At 45.3% G+C, this 18,503-nt stretch overlaps 1 protein-coding gene and 1 long non-coding RNA gene across 2 annotated transcripts in view; one reads left to right on the top strand and one right to left on the bottom strand.

Moving 5' to 3' along the window:
• The window catches only part of CCDC85A (coiled-coil domain containing 85A), a 172,492-nt gene extending 156,982 nt beyond the window's left edge, over window positions 1-15,510 (bottom strand). The window contains 3 exon segments of the mRNA XM_006195912.3: window positions 8,825-9,791; window positions 15,098-15,349; window positions 15,351-15,510. Of these exon segments, the coding sequence (XP_006195974.2) occupies window positions 8,825-9,791; window positions 15,098-15,349; window positions 15,351-15,371 (1,240 nt within the window). The 5' untranslated portion in view covers window positions 15,372-15,510.
• Window positions 12-17,464, top strand: LOC116668991. Its single transcript, XR_004326342.1, has 3 exons — window positions 12-355; window positions 10,537-10,542; window positions 17,454-17,464. It is a non-coding gene; the product is annotated as an uncharacterized LOC116668991 (long non-coding RNA).
• The last annotated feature ends 1,039 nt before the right edge of the window (window positions 17,465-18,503 follow it).

Raw genomic sequence — 18,503 nt, 5'->3', positions numbered from 1 at the left:
CGACTGTTTATCTGGAAGGCATGTGGCCTTGGGGTGGGGAGAGTCTTTGTGGGAGGAAGAAGGGTAGTAGGGCCGCTGCTCTCAGGCTAGAAGCAGGAATATTCCTTCTGCTAAGGATGTATTTCAGTAGTTGTTCATCCAGCTGTGAATTGTGCACCATCTATCCCAATCAGAGGTTCCCAGACAACAGATCTGAGCTCCCCTCCTGGATCTCCAGGTCTTCTCCACTACCTCTCTAAGCTGGAGTCTACTGATGTCCACTTTGTCTCATTCACCACTGCAGGTCTCTGGTTTTCTGGACTTTCCAACAGGAATGGGAGAAAACTGGTTCCCTATTTCATTTAGGGTCTTTACTGTTAACAGCACCCCTGCATCAGGCACCTTTCAAGTCTAGAAGATTACGTGTCTTCTTTATTAGAATGATGCCGAGCCCTGGCAGTAAGCTGGATTCTAGTCCTCTACTAACTGGCAATTGCCTTGGGCAATTCACTGAGCATCTCTGGAAGTCAATTTTCTCAGTCAGAAAATGGGATGGTTGAAGTGAATAAAACGGAGAGTACTTTACAGCTCAGAGTTTTATGATTCCATGACTTCCTGAACTAAATACAATGATAGTGTCCTAATCTCTATTTTTTAGCATTAAAATAAACATTCTCAATTAACTGAATAAAAAAATACAATACATACACATGCATCTATGCCCCCAAACGCAATTGCTGTTTCTTACCATTTTTAAGTCAACTAGCAATTATGGACACTTGGTAAGCTGTAGCTGCACACAATCCAGGTCAGGGAGGTCCCCTAAAAGCTAAAGACCCCTCAGTAACTGGAAGAAAGATGAGATGACCTTGCAGTTTCCTTTAGAATCAAGACTAGAAGACAAAATTTTGAGTTTAACAATGAGAACACCTGACTAGAAAAGCCAACTCACTCAGGAAGCATCAGAGACCATCGAATTTCTGGTCATCAAAAGGTAACCAAAACATTCTACCTCTCACCCATAGCAGCAGGCAAAAGTGGTGCTATAAATATATTTTGTTTGCAAGATTTTTAAATGTAAGGATTTACTTTCCTTTATGTAGCTGAAAATAAAAGTGAAGAGGGGATGAAAAAGGCATTCAGTATCTTCAAAGTCAATATATTTAATGTGTAACTAAGTATGTGTGCAAGAACACTGAATACAGGGTGCCTGTGAGAAAGAGCAGATAATTGAAGCACAGACCCAACCTTTCTCCTTAGCATATCCTGTCTCATAGAAAAGCCTACAGAAGGCCTAAAAAACTAAGGCTCTGGAGAAGACGAACACTAAATTATTCCTGAAGTTTTCATTTATCTATAATCGAATGTGTGCCTAATTTCAATCCCAGTCCAAGACCAAGTCCCAAGACTTTTTGTGCCCTTCCACAGTGACCAAGTACAGAAGCTCTATAATACATTTAAGTCTTTGTTACATGAAAACTGTAAATGGCCCAACTGTGTGTGAATAACCCAGTTATTATCTTATCTTAAGGAGGACAAACCAGAACTGCTTTTATAAGGACAATTAAGCAACCTGCTACCTTCTGCCATTTTCTCTTTTCTAAACACCTCTTCTGCCTCTGTGGCCACAGGATCCCCAGCCTCAGAAAGAGCAGCCACTCTTTCTACTGGAAACCCTCAAGTGGCTCTAAAGAGGAAGCAATTGATGTCAGGAGCAGCAGTAACCTGAACCTCACTCTTGTGCAGATTAGAGACTCTTATAAATGAGAGTCGAGATTTCATGTCTATTCTCAAACGTCCCACGGTCTACTCCTGATAATGAATCTCAAATTTCCTAGAACTCTTGAAAATCAGCTGATTTTGGAAAATGAAACTACTCTCTAATACTTCTCAGAATCAAATTTAAAATAAGTATTTGTCTTCCAATGTGCACAATTCTTGCCATAAATATTAAGCATTAAATTAGTAGTAAGGGCAACCTGGTTGTTCCAAAGTACCCAAGAAGCAAATATTGCTGAGTTTTTACCCAAAAGCAGAGCATTGGTATGCAACCTTTTGTGAGCCGAAATGGTGTAAAGTGAAGCAGCAGTCACCTTAGGACCCATCTTGCTAACAGATGCACAAAGTAAATCGAGATAAAGCACAGGTGTTCACAGTTTACAGCCATGGCAGCTCGATGCTGAGATGCTGAGTGTGCTTCTCAGGGAAGGAGCCAGGCGGGGCCCCTCTGGCTGCCGCACCGGGTGCGAGCTGCCTGTACAATGGTTCACTGCGAAACAAACGCTAAACGCTATTATTTGCTTTTAGGTTTTTTTTTTTTTAAGTAAAATTGAAAATCCTCTTTAGATTTATTTTGATTAGCGAAAACAGGTTACTAAGGTAGGTTTTTGGTAAAAAAAAAAAAACAAAAACAAAAACAAAAACCAAGTAGCGTAAAGCAAACTTTTGAAAAGCGGGGAATAACTGAAGTATCTCTGTGATACAGGTACCTGAAATATAGTCAAGACCCAGAAAATAAGCAAAAACAAAGTTTTTCAGCCCAAATACTGACAGATGCTTGACACATGGACCATGTACTAAAAGCTCATGCACCTTACACGTAGAAGGATACTTCAAGGCCACTTACTCTTATTTTAAACCTAGTTCTAATCAGTGTGGTTATCCATTTTTCACAAGGTATGGTCAGCCATTAGAAACAGCAGGACAGAATTTAGAAATAATGAGAAAATGAGATAAAATCAAGCCAGCTGAAGGCAGTAAGGAATACTGCTGACAGCTTACTAGTACTAGATGTGACTGAAAAATCTCTTAAAAGTAGATATTGAGAGAAAAAAAAAAAAGAATAGCCATCTGGGGCCATTTAATGTAGGGACTTCCAGCTCCACCTAGATTCGGAGTCTCTAAGGCCACTCAACATCAGAAGTAGCCAAAATTTGAGAAATATTAGAGCCTAGAGTCATACATTTCAGCATACACTGGCCCACTGGTGCTACACAAATAAAGCTATTTTTAAGTTTTTGCAAAATTTTGCTTCACACTCCTTTCTGAGCAGTGGAGCCTGACCAACATGATCCCTAGGCTGATGCCTCCAGAATAATCTATCATTACTCTGAGTATATGTAGAGCATTACGGCAAATCACTGTGTCTGTTCTTATTTGACACTTGTGAAAATTTGCTACCTGATGAAATGGAATACTCACCATAGCTTTCATTTTAAGTTAGGCTTTTTCTAAATTATTTCAGTTAGAAAAGATAAAGGCATCCCTGGTTCAATGGTATTTTTTCTACTATGTATATCTTCTGAAAAGTTGTAATAGGTCCCAAAATACACACATTTAATTGATTTCAATTGAGTCCAAAGGGCACAACCATAATCCACTGAAAGGGACACCTCTTTGACTTCAAAGCAGCAACTGGCTTATGTGACTGAACACGAATGCATCTGAACATTTGTTTGCTGAACAGAATCAACCAACTCAGTATCTGGCATCGTTCAGGTGCAATATTAAAGTTATTAAGATATATACACACATACAATATACAGATGATATAATCTCTTAAAAAAAAATTAAAATGGTCCCCTAGATAAAAAGAATGTTGACAGCTTTGTGCTGTTATTGCCAGGGCAGTTGAAAACCTTACATTCTCCTAGAAATTACCTAAGCCATCAAAGTTTTCCAGTAATAGTTCGCCTCCCAGATACTTCACAATACCTTAAACTGTATTTCCAATAGTAAGCATTCTATGTATTAAATCAAAATATATTCTTAAGATAAATGCAGAATGCTTTGCACAAACAGGTCTAGTACAATCGATTGTATTTTTCAAAACTTCTTAGAATTGATGTCCTATCAAAGTGTATATAAGGCTACTGAATTACCATATTTAAGCCTGAGGATCAAAAACTATTATCTAGTTCTTTAACCATCTACGTGTCAGTTCACACAAGAGAAAACACACTCAGAGGATCTCACTTAAAATCAGTTCTATAGTATTCTATAACTGTAACTGCTGAAATTTTTCTCCCAAGAGACATTCAATTTCTACCGTCCAAATTCATTAAGTGATGGTCTGACTTTTTCTAAGCAAAATAAAAGATTTATGAGAGCAATCACTCATGCTATAGTGCACCACTACTTAATTTACAGACAACCTTCAGAAAAAGACCCTGCTAGGGTTCTTCCACACACAGGTTATTTTACCCCTAGCAGACAATGGGCCGTTTTTGTGTTAACAGTGTCTTTCATTTACTCATTAGTAACCTCAACAGAGAATAAGGAGCAGTATTAAAACTCAGGGAAAAACCTATAACCTGGGAGACTTGAAATGCAGTGTTCTTTCGTGGGAAATACTCATTCACTATTGCAGGTGCTGCATGATCTACATGCACCATCAGCATCCACTGTGCACAGGTTAGAAACCCCTTTGCTTCCTTGTCCATCTGGATATGAAGGCTTTAAAAAGTAGTTTTGAACTACTCATATGTCAGAGTTTCCCCCAAATTAACCTAAAAATCCCGCCCATCAAAAACTCAGATTTTTAACCCATACTTCTAAAGAAGTACATGATCAGATAGCCTTAGTCTGGGGTGAGAGAAGTGAAGTTTTACAGTACCTGCTGGGTCACTCCTTCTCAGTCCTGGAGTTCAGCAAAGGAAAGAAGTTCACTTTCTTCTTCCCAGGAAGCTTGAGCGCTTAAGAGCGTCACTCACACCAACCTATCTTACCCAACAGCCACGCCCCTAGGCCAATGGTTTCCACCTGGTCTGCTCATTGGAATCACCTGAGGGGCTCTTTTCACAGCGTGCCCAAGCCCAGCGCCAGACCAATTCAACATGTGTCTGAGTGTGGGATCCAGGCACCAGTGTTTTTTCAAACTCAGCCTGGTGATTTTAATCTGCAGCCAAATTGAAAAACACTGCTCTATAGTAGTGATTTTTTTTAAAACCAGGGGCAATTTTGCCCACTCTCTCCCCCAGGAACATTTGGCAGCAGCACCTGGAGACATTTTTAATTATTACCACTGGGCGTTGTGTATGGGTAGAACCCGGGATGCTGCTGTTTCCCCTCTACAATGCACAAACAACCCCTCACAAGGAATGACCCAGTCCCAAGTGCCAACAGTGGCACTGTGGAGAAATCCTGTTCAAGAGAAAAAGGTGGAGGGAGAAATAATAGCCTGTTCCTTCTATCTCTACACATACTCTCAAAAAAGAAGAAAAGCAGCAAGAAGTAGCTTTCAGGAGGAAGACTTACAACCCTGACACTCTATCCAGCAAAGCCAAGTGTAGTTCAACATGGACCTTGTCTAACAGGTGAATGACTTTCTCACGTGTGCTCTCATTGGCCAGGGTGATGCTGAAGGAGGGCATGAAGCATGTTCACTGGAATACACACTAAGATGGCAGAGTAAATTAGACCCAACAGGATAATTAGTAAATTATTTTTTTTAGAAGAAAGAAGATAATAAGGAGCAATGTCTCTTCTATTTAGTCTTTCTCAGTTGCTGGTAACGAGCTATATGTGCCTCTAGAAATAAAACTTATTACTTTATCTGGATTCAAACTGTCCAGTGGGTAAAGTACCTATAAGGGCCTCTGATCATCAGAATCATCTTTGGCTAGAAGTTCAACAACAGAGCTACTGCTAGAAGAACTCGAGTCTTTCATGACATTCTGATGAGAGCTAAAAAGTTATCTGTTAAAAAGCAAAGATCTGCCAGCTAGTATCTGGAAGAAAACCCCTGAATTGCATTGCAGAAGGGTATACTTCCACCTAAAAAATTTAGCCCAATCTTGGATGTCAATGGAATCAAGACAGTAAATTGATTCTCAATTTACCCCATTCTCAAACAGTTAAGGCTATCAGTCTGTGTACAATTATACCAAGGGGCTATTCAATAACTTAATTTACAAATCTGGAATACAGCAAGTAACTGGAATGAACAGACAAATGCCTTAATGTCTAGATGTGATACTAGACATTGGATCCACTTCCTCTTTGCAAATGGAACTCTCTACACGTTGAAAATATTTAAATAATTTATTTTAAAAAGTAAATACATGCATGAGCATTTTGTTCAATTCACAGTTTTTTTCTGTTTTGTCTTTGCTTTTTTTTTTTTAATCAGCTACTAATTTAAAAATGGCTATATAGGTGTGGGTATTTTTAAGAGAGAAAAAATACCTAAAATTCTTCTTTGGATCCAGTTGGAAATTAAGCCAAATGTCTCAAGCAAAGGAAGCCCCTGGACATCAAGTTTATCAACTACTTCGTCCAGAGAGTTATACTAAAAGTGCAAGAAGATTTAAAAGATGCTCAAGGCACAGTCAAGACAATAATCAACATCACTGATGTTCCCCCAGTGTGTATCTGTGTCTTTTTGGAGGTAATTAGGAAGACAATATCCTACCAATATATATCATCTCTATTTCATTCTGCCATAACATAGATATTCTTCCAAACTTTCACCTGCTTCTTGTTCATGCAGAAACATTCAGGTGCTCATCCAAAACACTCATCTTTCACACCAACCCCCAACAGTATGACTCTGTAAGTGACTCAGCAAATCTGCAATTTGGGATTTACCAGGCTGCTGGTTCCTTTCTGCTTATAAGCCAATAATTTAACCAAAGTGTGTGGGGATTTAAAGACATGAAGGAACCATGTCTTACCATCCATATCAAAAATTAATTTGTAACAGCAGGATAAACACAAGCTACCAGTACCCAAGTTCATAGGCTGATGATCCATAAATATTTCATCGTGCCTCTTCATTTTCCAATTAATAAAAGCACAATGCAAAAGCATTACACACACACTTTGGTGAGCGTATCAACTATCAGAAGATTTGTCACTTAAGAATGAGAAAACTGGAAGAAAACAAGAATTAAACTACAGTGTCATTCTAAATGACACATCCATGCTACATCAAATTTTTGACTAAACAGAACCATTGAATTTAAAAAAACATTTGCCTGACTGAAATTTATCTGAACCCAGGCAATAAGATTCCACAATGTAATGTCATTCTTATCTAGGGATGGACCTTACTTTATGACAGCACTGCTTAAATACTGACCCTGAAATCCTTTCTCCCAAGTTAAATCATACATTGATTAAATTTAGAGAAGGTATTTCAATGAGCCCTTTTGTAAAGGAAAGGACCGTTTTGTAAGTGAACCTATTCCTAAATAATTTTTTTTTGGTTCAAGATACAAACTTTCCTTAAAATAGTGCAAGCATTTACTTCTCTTGCTCATTAAGTAATCAAGAAATGGAAAAGTCTTTAATTTTACCTCCTGTTAACCCATTACCCCCTGAAGACAAGCTTCATGGCTGATGACACACTATGTGATAGTAACACAACCAATATATCTTTGTAAATGACTTTCATCTCTTGGAGAACTGCACAGCCAAGGTGGCTCACAGCAATCAGGGCAGCATCTCTGCCTCTCCTGGAAAGAGTGAGGGAGGGTGCACTTAACAAAGTAAAAGCCCTGGCCAGCCTGCCAGGAGGCCTCAACACAACAGGTGAATTGACTTCTCCCAGTTTCCACCTCCCAACATGCACAACGGAGAAAGCAGCAGTGTCCTGTCTTTCCCACTCTTCCTAGCTCCATCTGTGCTTAAAAGAACATTGGATGCATTAGAAGCCAAGCTTCAGGAGTCAATTTTCAGCACTATGAGTAAAGGATTAGGATGAAATGGAATCCAACAGGTAAATCCCCAAGTACAATATTGAAAATTTACCCCTTCGTGTCACTGCTAAAATTGGCGGCCTCCACCACTGCTCAGAGCTGACTGCACATAGAGTCTGGGTCAGCTTTCAAATAAAGTGAAAAACCTCAGATATTCTGGATGCAGAAAACCCACTTTGTAAAACCAATCATTTTCATTCTAACTCAGCCACAGATGACATGGAATTGTGAGGGTTCCTTTTTTTTTTTTTTAAGAAATGAATTTTTTTCTGAGTTCAAAGTGGTTTCAGAATTAAGATACAGAAAAGGAAACCTCTTCCAAAGGTTTAGAGTCAAGTTTAGAGCTGCCTCAGCAAATGCAGTAGATGTTACGCTTTGGAAACAAAAGGAGCATCCAAACACATCTGTCCATTTTAAAGAGAAACATTTAAACAAGCGGAAAGATATCTTGCAGTGTAAAAGAGCAGGCTATTCAGAATATGTTTAAGGGAGTTTGGTAAGAGGGTTGGGTGGGTTTTGAGTGAGCAGGGAAGGAAACCATTTGATGCAAAGGGAAGTCACAGATTCCTGCTAAGGCCTCCAAAACAATGGAAAACATCCTCAAGATAAAGGCAGGCATATTTGCAGGCATTCAGCAACCCAACATCCAGTCTGTTTAAGGACACCCTAGTTCTTTTTAAAGTTATTGATTTTCATAATAAATACCCATTTCTTCTTGCACAGAAGCTGTTAATTGGATTCTAAAACCTCTGGTAACCTGTTCCAAGAGAGCCCTGCATGAAACCGCACACAACCACAAAAATGCTCCAGATAGAGGAATTCTTAGATTCGTTCTGTTTTTATCCTCAATGCCCACAGATGTCACCCTGACTAATCAGGGTCTCATGGAATTACTGTTCCTCTCCTTCCCCTGCCCCCTCCACCCCAATCTTCCCCAGGCTAACTGACCGATAACTGTATAAACTAGAACAAATGGAGGGGGAGAAACACAAATCTTGATCTGGGGGCAAATGTGTGCTCCTCTCCCCAATCCACGTCCAAGCCAGCGCCTGCACTTTCTAATGTGGCCGGAAAAGCCTTCGTCATTCATAACTCTCTACCGAGCTGCCCCAACCAAAGCCGTTCCCCAGCACGTACTGACCCACCGTTCATGCCACTGTAGACATTCCGGTGATGCGGTGACATATCGTCTTGCGCCTGCCTTCGGAGGGTGCCCTCTCTGCTGCCGCCCCCGCCGCCGCCGCCGCCGCCGCCTCCTCCGCCCGCGTGTTTGTGATCAGGACTTCCCCCAAAATGCTGTTTGAGGTGCTCAGGGCTGGTGCCCCTGGCCCTGGGTAGATGCTCCAGGCTTCCACCGAGGGCGTGTTTCTGAAGATGCTCGGGGCTCCCTCCACTGTGCCTGGCGTGCTCGGGGCTGCCCCCAGGCCTGTGCTTTTGGAAGTGCTCAGGGCTCCCGCTCAGCACGTGCTTGGGTAGCGTTTCAGGGCTGCTTCCCGCATGCGGGTGCCTTTGCTGTTCAGGGCTGCCCTTGCACAAGGGTTTGTGGTGCTCGGGGCTGGGTCCTTTGAGTGCTTTGGGGTGATCCGGGGTCCCGGAGGCCCTGGGTTTCTGCAGATGCTCAGGGCTGGTGCTCCTGTGCTTAGAGTGCTCCGGGCTGCCCTCACGCCGGGGCTTCTGCAGGTGCTCGGGGCTGCCACCGCTCGCGTGGTGCTTGTGGTGGTCAGGGCTGTCGGTACTGCCCGTGCTGGAGGTGCTGCTGCCGTCGCCCACGTCCCGCACGTAGGGCGCCGTGGTGGCGGTGAGCTGACACAGGCTGGCCTGGCTGTCGATGGAGCAGCGGCTGCCCGCGCAGCCCGGGCCCTTCTCCTCGTCCAGCAGCACGCAGAGCTCCTTGAGCTCCATGTTCTCCTTCACCACCTCCTCCTGCTTCACCTCCAGGTCCTTCAGCTTCTGCAGGTATAAGGCCACTTCCTTGTGCATCACCCCAGCCGTGTAGCGGCCGAGTCTCTGCCACTCCCGGGACACCCTCTTGCCCTTCTGCCGGTCATCATCCAGGAAACAACAGAGATCCCTCAGTTCTTGGTTGTCCTCCTGGAGTTTCTGGTTAATATCCTGAAACGAAAGATAGAACCATTCCAGGGAGGTACACATAGGGGGTGGCAAAAGGCTCACACTTCCTGGGAGCCAGAGAGCCCCGGATGGGTGAGTTCTCTGTGATGTGAGGGGAGGAAGTGAGAAGGTGAGAGGCAGCGAAAGATATGTAGGTCTCCGCCAAAATAAAAAGAATAGGTATTGATTATGCTCCCTGCCCGTTACTTTACACTTTACTTGCATTATCTCATCTACTTCTCACCAAAGCACTTAGGGGATAGTGATTATTATGGTTCTTTTACAGAAGAGGAAACTGGGCCCCACAAAGCTTCACTTGTTCAAGGTCATCCAGTCAGTCTTTAGGGACCAGCCAGTTAACAGGAAATCAGTTAAAAAAAAAAAAAAAAAAAAAAAAAGCTCCCTCCCTTTATGGCCCTTCCCCGTAGAAGCCATACTGACCACTAATCTAAAGGAGGCCCCCTTCTACGCTCAACCAGGACCCCTTCGACTGCCCCTCTGTTGCACTTACTACAACTTCTAATCACATACGGCTGAGTGTGACTAGTAGTCAGGTCTCCATCCTCACCAGACCAGACTCCATTCATGAGAATGGAGAGCCCATCTTTCCTGTTTACCTCTCGTATCCAGAACACAGCACCCCCACTACAGATACCCGAAACCAAGGAATTCAAAATTAACTGTGGAATCCCCACTTAGTCTCCATTCATACCTATGGTAAAGTGGTAACTGTTTCTTAAAGCACCAGAGATTGGTGGGGGTGTAAAGGGTCAGTGAGGGGGCAGCTGCCTAAGCTTTCCCCTGTTCCACAAAGCCTGAAAGCCTCTGGTCTTGTGACTGTCACCCAGCCCAGAACCAGAGGTACTCTGAACCTAACCCTAACCCACCCTGCAGGGAGAGGCCTGTCAGCCCCCACCCCTTACCCTTCACCAGGCAAAATGAATCAACCCTCTGTCCAGGTCTGAAAGGCCTTCTTCTGCCTTCCTACCTTGAGCTCCCTCTGTGCCAGCTAATTGTGAACCCTGATTAGGTCTACCTTTCCAACTGGAAGATACTACCTTCTCCCATGTATGAACTTACTTCAGAGGAGAGAGTCCTCTGATAAGACTCCACCAGCCCTAGGACAGCTCCTGGTGTGCAGCAGCGCCAGGCCTGAGAGTGAATGAAGTAACATTCCCACTCCCTGCTCAGTGCCTGTAAGACACCCTGGCTAGAGCACTCACTGGGCATCAGTGCTTTTCTTTTCTTATGTAGATACCTTAGCTTCTGGAGCATAGAGTCCATTCCAATGTCTTCCTTTGCATACTTGACGCACCTGACTCAGTGCCTTGTAGACAGTGAATACATAGTATGTGTTTGTGGACTGACCAACCCCTTAAGCCCTAGGCCTGTGGCCAAAACAGGATACAGCTCTAGCTGCTAAGAAGAGATTTCTTATGGTTGTTTTCAGCAAGCCCCTGCTATGTTGGCGTCTACAGTGATAAGAAATTATCCCTCGAAAGTGGGAAATCGGAAGCTGCGTATCTTCTGTGAAAATAATACTAAACAAAATTAATCTTTTTCAGTTTCAAAAATGATTCCACATTTAGCTTAATCCTGGCATTTCATAGAAAGTTCAAGTCGTGCTCTTCTTCATCTAACTGAATTTCCATCTGAAAATATTTTCCTTTGACTATCCTACAACTAGCCCTGATTTCTCCAGAACTGGGAAGTAAACAGGCCTTGAGCCACCAGGAGCTTCAAGGGGTTAATTCCCTTTCCAAATGGAGTGAAATATACACAGTTGACTCCTGAACAAGCCGAGTTAGGGGTGCCAACCCTTGGTGAAGTTGAAAAGCCATATAACTTATGGTCAGCTCTCCACATACCAGATCCACAATCACGATTCAACAAACAGTGGATAGTGTAGCACTATAATATTTCCTGTTGAAAATATCCCTATGTAAGTGGACCCGCACAGTTCAAACTGTCTTCTCATCTGCTAAATGGTAATATTAATTCCACAGGAGGTTTGATGAAGATTATATAATATAGATGAAAAGGACAGATTCCTGAGAACCATGTTCGTGCACTGCTGAGCACATACCAACACTCAGAACACTCTGGCCTGGAATTTTGGGGGATCTGGGGCAATGAAATCTCTATAAATTTATTATCTGCAGCACATTAATTTCCCTCCTTCCTCCCCCACACACCAAGTCCCCACTCTGCAATGATGGAAAAATAACTAAACAATTCTTTAACCACAGATACACTACTTGAGAGCCTTATGTATGAAATTTGGGATGATATGAATTTCAAGTGATTATGGATTTAATCTTCTGAAAGCCCACTTTAGACAGATGGATAACATCTAGTGGCCTGTGGCAATGTTAAAAGGACACTTATTGTTTTGAAAAAGAAAGTCCAAGTCTTAAAGTGACACATTTCAAGAAGCTGGCTCACAAGGTTATTATCAAGCTGGTTGGTTAGCTGTTCATTAGAAGGCAAAGGAAATAGCTTAAAATTGGATAGTAAATAATATTTGCAAGAATAATAATAGGAAGAAGGAGCTGTAATAAAACTGAATGGGCCAATACCCGCCCCCTTCTACCATATCTAGAATTCTGAGAAGTACAGCTGACACTTGAACAACATGGTTTGTCAAACTCCAAAACCTTTATTTCCCTACTGCCCCACCCTGCACTACCTCCTAAATGTTTAAACACAAACAAGTCAGCCAGTGCTTGGACAGAGTCACAGCCTCTCAAAGGAACAGAACTAATGCTCCCATCCCCCCATGTCTACAGCCACAGTAGCACCTAGTAGACTTGAAAATACTTAGATGCAGTTTCAAAGGCAGCTCCCAGAAAGAAGCATAAGAAAAGCGTTATGTCTTTAATCACCCTAAATTTACAGTCTTCACCTTAGAGTCTCAAACCATCAGAGGTCAAAATAAAAATTCTCTTCCTTCCAGTTAAACCAAAATGAATAAAAAATATACTGTCATCTATTCAATCACACTTATGCATCACTCTGGTGTCCAGGGAAGCTGTGAGCCAAGCTGATGAAAATAAGGGAGAAGGGCCCTTAACAGGGCTTTAGCACAGCCCCCAAAGGGTGGGCCAGATGCCTTGCAGGGGCCACCCCTGTCACTGCCTCAGGATGATGGGATGAGGAGCAGAGGCTGCACTGGAATGTCACCAGCCCCCATCCATTTCCAAACTTGGTAAGGAGATGGACTGGAAAGTCTTTTCATTCCAGGTCATGCATCTAGACCACAAGAAGACTCTCCTACTTGTGGTATAACCACTTTTAACTGCTAACAGGTATTTCTCTAAACGAGGTTACTGGAATGAAGACCAGGTCCTCCCCGACCCTGCCCCTGCCCCTCAACCGCCCACCACTCTCACATAGACCCACCAGCATAGTCAATCCACACAACCTATAAGAATTTTCAAGTATTTCTAAGCTCTTGTGTCAATGCTCCATACTACAAAAAAAATCTCTAGGAAATTAATTACAAACTCTTTCAAGTCACATTATAGTTCAAACCATGGAAGAAGGTTAAACTGGAGGGTTATGAATTATACTTGTGTCCAGCTTTGCCTAAGAAATCTGGGAGATGCACAGCTATACACACACTTCTGTGTGGTTTCCTGATAACAATAACTACCATTTTTTGTAGTCAAGTCCAGAATTCAACTGTCCCATACATTATCATAATTTATTGTCACAACACCCTAGGAGATGGTTATCCATTTTCATTTTACTGATTAGTAAAATGAGGCTCTGAGAAATTAATTACCTAAGCTCACCCTCCTGGCAAATGAGGATTCTAGATGCCAACCTACCTCTGAGATGATCTTCCCACTACACTGGCCTGCCTCTAATCCCCCAAGAGTCTGGTACTTAATAAATACTCCATTAGTAATGAATTAAACCAAAAGAGAGAGTAAGCCTTGGGACTTTTCTGCCTGTGAGTTCTCCCTAACTGAACCCACACTTGGGACTTTATGACAGTCAGTCGGGCCCTTGGGAGGGCCATTTCCACTTGGGCTGGGCCCAGCACCCAGGTGAGTATCTGGTGGTGTTCTGCCCTTCCTGCTCCTCTTTGCCCCAGAATCCCAGAGCTGGAGCGCTGAAGCAATTAAGAAGGCGTCCACTGCCTGAGAAGTGGGGTGGGAGTGCAAAAGCTACAAGAACAGCATGTGCCTGCGGGAATTTGCTCCCTGAGGTCCCTGCAGTGATTTCGTTTGTGTCTGGCTTCCTATAAACAAAAGAAGAACAATGAGAGGAAGGAATACCAGGAGGCACCAGCACAAGCGGTGAGGAGAGGAAGTTTGTGGTACACTCGGGCAGGGCGGTTCCCCGCCACCCATGTGCTGCAGCCCAGCCGGCCCAGCAAACCGCTGGCTCATTCAGAACACTCCAAGGAGAAAAGAAAGTTGGTGGGGGCTTCGCGCTTTTTCTTTTTTTTTTTTTTTTTTACTTTGCTTTGCTTTTCTTTTGTTCTTTTCTTCCCCTTACAGCAGAGAAGGGAGGGCTGGCTCAATAGGAAAGCATCACTGGCTGACACTTGGGGTACCCTTTCAAAACCCTGTGCTTCCCACACTGAGTTCCTTTGCCCCTCCCCCCAAGCTAGATGAAATTATAATCAAATTGAGGGTAAATGGGGGCGGTCCGACAATCCCAGATGCCCCCAGCAGAACTCAAGGAGAAGGAAAGCTTCGGGGGAGGTGGAAAGCTTTGGGGGAGGTAGAAAACTGAAGGCAGAAGTAAGCTCCTCTGCGCTGTGTGAAATAGCCTAGCTCTGAGGGTGGCGCCGCGACTACTCCCCGGGCGCCCCGCCAGCCCCTCACTTCAGCATTGGCGCCCTTTCCTCACCCTCTGCCCCATAGAGAAGCCGCGGCGCCAGAGCAGCCATATCGTATCTCCCATCCCCAACGGCAAAGACGCCCTGGGCTCGCTCCTTCGCTTGCTTTTTCCCCTGCCTGGCTGTAACCCGTCTCCCCAAAACACTTTTTTTTCCCGGCTTCCTGGGAAATTAAAGGTTCCGCGTGCTCATCGCCCCCGACCCAGCCTTTCAGCATCCTTGGCGCCCGCTCATTCCGCCACCGAACTCGACGTTGGTGCGCCCCATATGGGGAAGAGGAGGGAACCAAACGCCTCCAAAGTTTGGAAAAGTTTCCAAAGGGCTGGGGAAGGGAGGCAGGGGATGCTAACAGGGAGAATGGGGAGGATCACCTGTTGATAGAGAGAGGTAAAGTTTGCCTTGCCCCATCTCCCCCAGGCGCCCGGCTCCCCGCCCCACCGAGCCCGGCGCTCACCTTGAGCCCGCGGATCTCGCCGAGGTGCAGCTGCAGGCGGCGGTTCACCTCGCGGATGAGGTTGCTGTGGTCCAACATCGCGCTCACCTTCTCGGCCTCCGCGCGCCGCAGGCAGCGGATCAGCTCCTCCTTGCTCCACTGCAGCAGCTCCTCGTCCGACACTTTGGACAGGTCCTCCACGGCGGCGGCCGCAGGCTGGCCCGCAGAGGTTGGGGGACAACTTTCCGCCGCCGCCGCCGCCGCCGCCGCCCGAGCCTCCAGCCGCCTTCGACATGGTATCCGCGCGGTGGCAGGTGCGAGTGGGTGGAAGAAGCGAAGCGACTCCCGAAGACGCGGGTGCGGCGGGGCCGCCTCCGCCCACACCCTTGTGGGCTCCGGAGAGTCAGCTGCACCGCCCGGGGGCCGCTGGGCTGGGGCGGCTGGGGTCGCGCTGGACCGCCATCCTACCTCGCCATCCCCGCGCGCGCGCCCGCGCACCCCCAGGGCCTGGCAGCCACCCGCGCGCTGCGGCCGAGGCGCACCCCAACTCCACTCAAGTCCATGGTGAGGGACACTGAGGAGCGACGCCGCCGCGGGAGACCCTCAGGAGCCGCACCTCGGTTCCCCTGCTCTCTCTGTCGCCCCCCACACTCACACACACGCAGCCACACACGCTCACTCTCCTCCCTCTTGCCCAGCTGCAGCCCTCGCTTCTCTCCCAGCCCGGCTGGAGCACGCCGGGCTTCGCGGCACCTCCCGGGCTAATGTAGCGCCGCCGCCGCCGCTACCCGTGGGATCCGCGTGCCGGCCGGCTGCGCTCTTCCTGACTCCTTCGCTGCGCACGCCGCCGCTCCCAGGCTGCTGGGAGAAGCCTAGGATTTGCAGCGCGGAGCCTAGGAGGGGTGGAGGATGGGGGTTGGGGGGTAAAGGCTAGATCAGCAGGAGGAGGAGCCTGGAGCCGGGCTGCCTGCTGCCAGCCGCACCTCCCACGCCGGCCGGACGCCGCTGCGGCTCGCCCGCCTGCGGGGCTCCCGAGGCGCGTTCCCCGCTGTCCCGCCGGGTAAGGCCGGGGGCGCGGCTCCTTCAGCGCCGCGGCGCGGGTTGGGCGGAAAGGGAGAAGTGTGAGCAGCTGTGAAGCTTCGGCTTTGAGGCTCGCGCGCGCCACCGTGTGGCGGGAGTAGCTCTCTCCGCCCCCTGCACGTCAGACTCGTCACCAGTCAGGAGAAACACCAGCTGAGCAAAATGAGAAATGCCTGGTATTTGGAGAAATTGGGGTTTAGGAGAGATAGGTAAGAAGACCTGAAGGGTAACCGTCTGTATTTTGGAGAATGGAAGAAGAGGTTCGGTGGCAAAAACAAGGGGAAGGGCGTTGGGATAGGAACGTTTAAGAAAATCCTAGTACTCTGCAAGGGTGGGGGAAAGAAGCTTCTGGGGAATACTCCTTAGGGACCACCCGCCTCCATCCCCACCCTCAGTCCTTTGTTTTTTCTAAAATCCACTGCTTTGTGAAGTTTAAGGGGAAGTTCTGGATCTTTTATATTTTTGTTTGGAAACATTAAAGCCTTAAGGGAAAAATAAAAACCTTCATCTCTTACTTCCTGAGGCCTGGATTTCAAGGTCGCAGAGTCACCTCCCCTCTGAGCAAAGCATGGCCCCTTAGGCAAACTGAAATGCCAACCAAGGAGACCCCTTTTTTCCTCTGTCCCAAGGCAGCTCTGCATTGCTGGCTGGGTTTTTTATAATGGTAATTTCTGGAAGAGGTACTGTGTGTCCCTGGGTTCTGTCTTTGGGCTACAAGAGTCCTTTGCCCCATCCCCAGTTCCACTCTCTTGTGAGGTCTCATGGAATCATCTCTGAGCAGAAAACATGTTTTTTGCCTGAAGAAGTGGATACATTTGGTCCTGGGCATGTTATTTCGGTGACTACTCTCCTTTCCAGGGTGGAGACAAGTTAGAAAACTGCAGGGATTTACCCCCACAGGGTGCAGATGCATTCATCTCCATCCAGTGGGATGAGGATTTAAATCAGTCCCTCCACCAGCTGGTCTGTGTGTGTCCTCTGATAAAGCTGCCACTTGTTAAGAGATAATCAGTTTGAGACTTCTAAGACCTGACTTCCTGGAGAGTCTGAAAGGTGGTGTCACCCTCTGACCTAAATGGCCTTGTTCCCCTCGGCTTGACTAATCAGGCAGGTTTTCTTCCTGACCAAAGATCCCTGACCTCCCTTTTCTTAGAGCATTTATTTTAGAAAACTTTCCATTGTAAACTCTTTCTCTGCTCCCTTGAGTTGTAAATCATCTCCCAACTTCTCACCAGTTTTACCATCTAGGAATTCATTCTCAAGAACCTGGGATCCATCTCTTTGAAATGTGATCAAGGAAGAGAACACCGCATCCTCCTAATCTGAGGTAGAAGCCTAACTTTAATAAGTACCAATTAGCAAACATTTTCTTTATGTTGTCATTAAAGACAGGTTCCTTCTCTTTGCTCAGCCATCCTTAGCATGGATGCCTCTTGGCCACGAGATGGCTGCTGGAGCTCCAGCTGCCATCCATCTACATATAAGGCAGGAAGAAGACAGAAGCAAATGGCAAAAGGGCACATGCTCCTTTAAAAAGTTCTCCTGGTAATGTGACAATGAATATATATATGTTCATGTATAATTGAAAAATTGTGCTCTACACTGGAATTTGACACAACATTGTAAAATGATTATAAATCAATAAAAAAGTTAATTAATTAATTAATTAATTAATTTAAAAAAAAATTTCTCCTGGTAATACCCAATGAATCTCATTTATCTCCTAATAGCCAGGGCTTGTCATATGACTACTTCTCAGCTTCAAGGGAAGCTAGGTAATTTTTTCAAGTTAAGCACATTAATGCCACAATTAAATCAAGTTTGTTTTAATAAGAAATAAGAAAACAAATATTGGTTAGGCAACTAACGGTTTCATATGCAAACCTTAGCATGGACTCTATACAGTAAAAGGAAGTATCTAAAAACCAACCATAAATGACTCTAAGACATTAGTTCCTGATGGTTTTACCTCATTTTGAACTGTTTCATCATGACTCACTATTGCCCCACCCAGATTCTCACAAGGTCTCACCTGACCGTCCTCACTGGTCTTTCTGACTCCAACATCACCTGCCTCAAATCTACTTTTCACACAACTGCCCAAGTAAACAATCTAAAAAAGTCAAGTCCAGCTGCTTCACCCCTAAGGTAGATCGAATCATTGCTCATAATTCTTCACAACCTCCCTGTATAATTCATACCGTCTCTGCCATGTGACTTTGCGGTAGCTCCCACTGAGAGGTGGAAGGTCCATCTCCCCTCTCGATAATACTGTGCTTGCTCAGATCTGCGTGCAGCAGGAATGCGCTAGACAGCAGATAAAGCTCCCCTGCCTAAATTCCTTCAG

This window comes from Camelus ferus, chromosome 15 (genome assembly GCF_009834535.1).
Source record: "Camelus ferus isolate YT-003-E chromosome 15, BCGSAC_Cfer_1.0, whole genome shotgun sequence".
Taxonomy (NCBI): Eukaryota; Metazoa; Chordata; class Mammalia; order Artiodactyla; family Camelidae; genus Camelus; species Camelus ferus.
The sequence above is the reverse complement of the archived record's forward strand: the minus strand, read 5'-3'. Positions and strand labels throughout refer to the sequence as shown.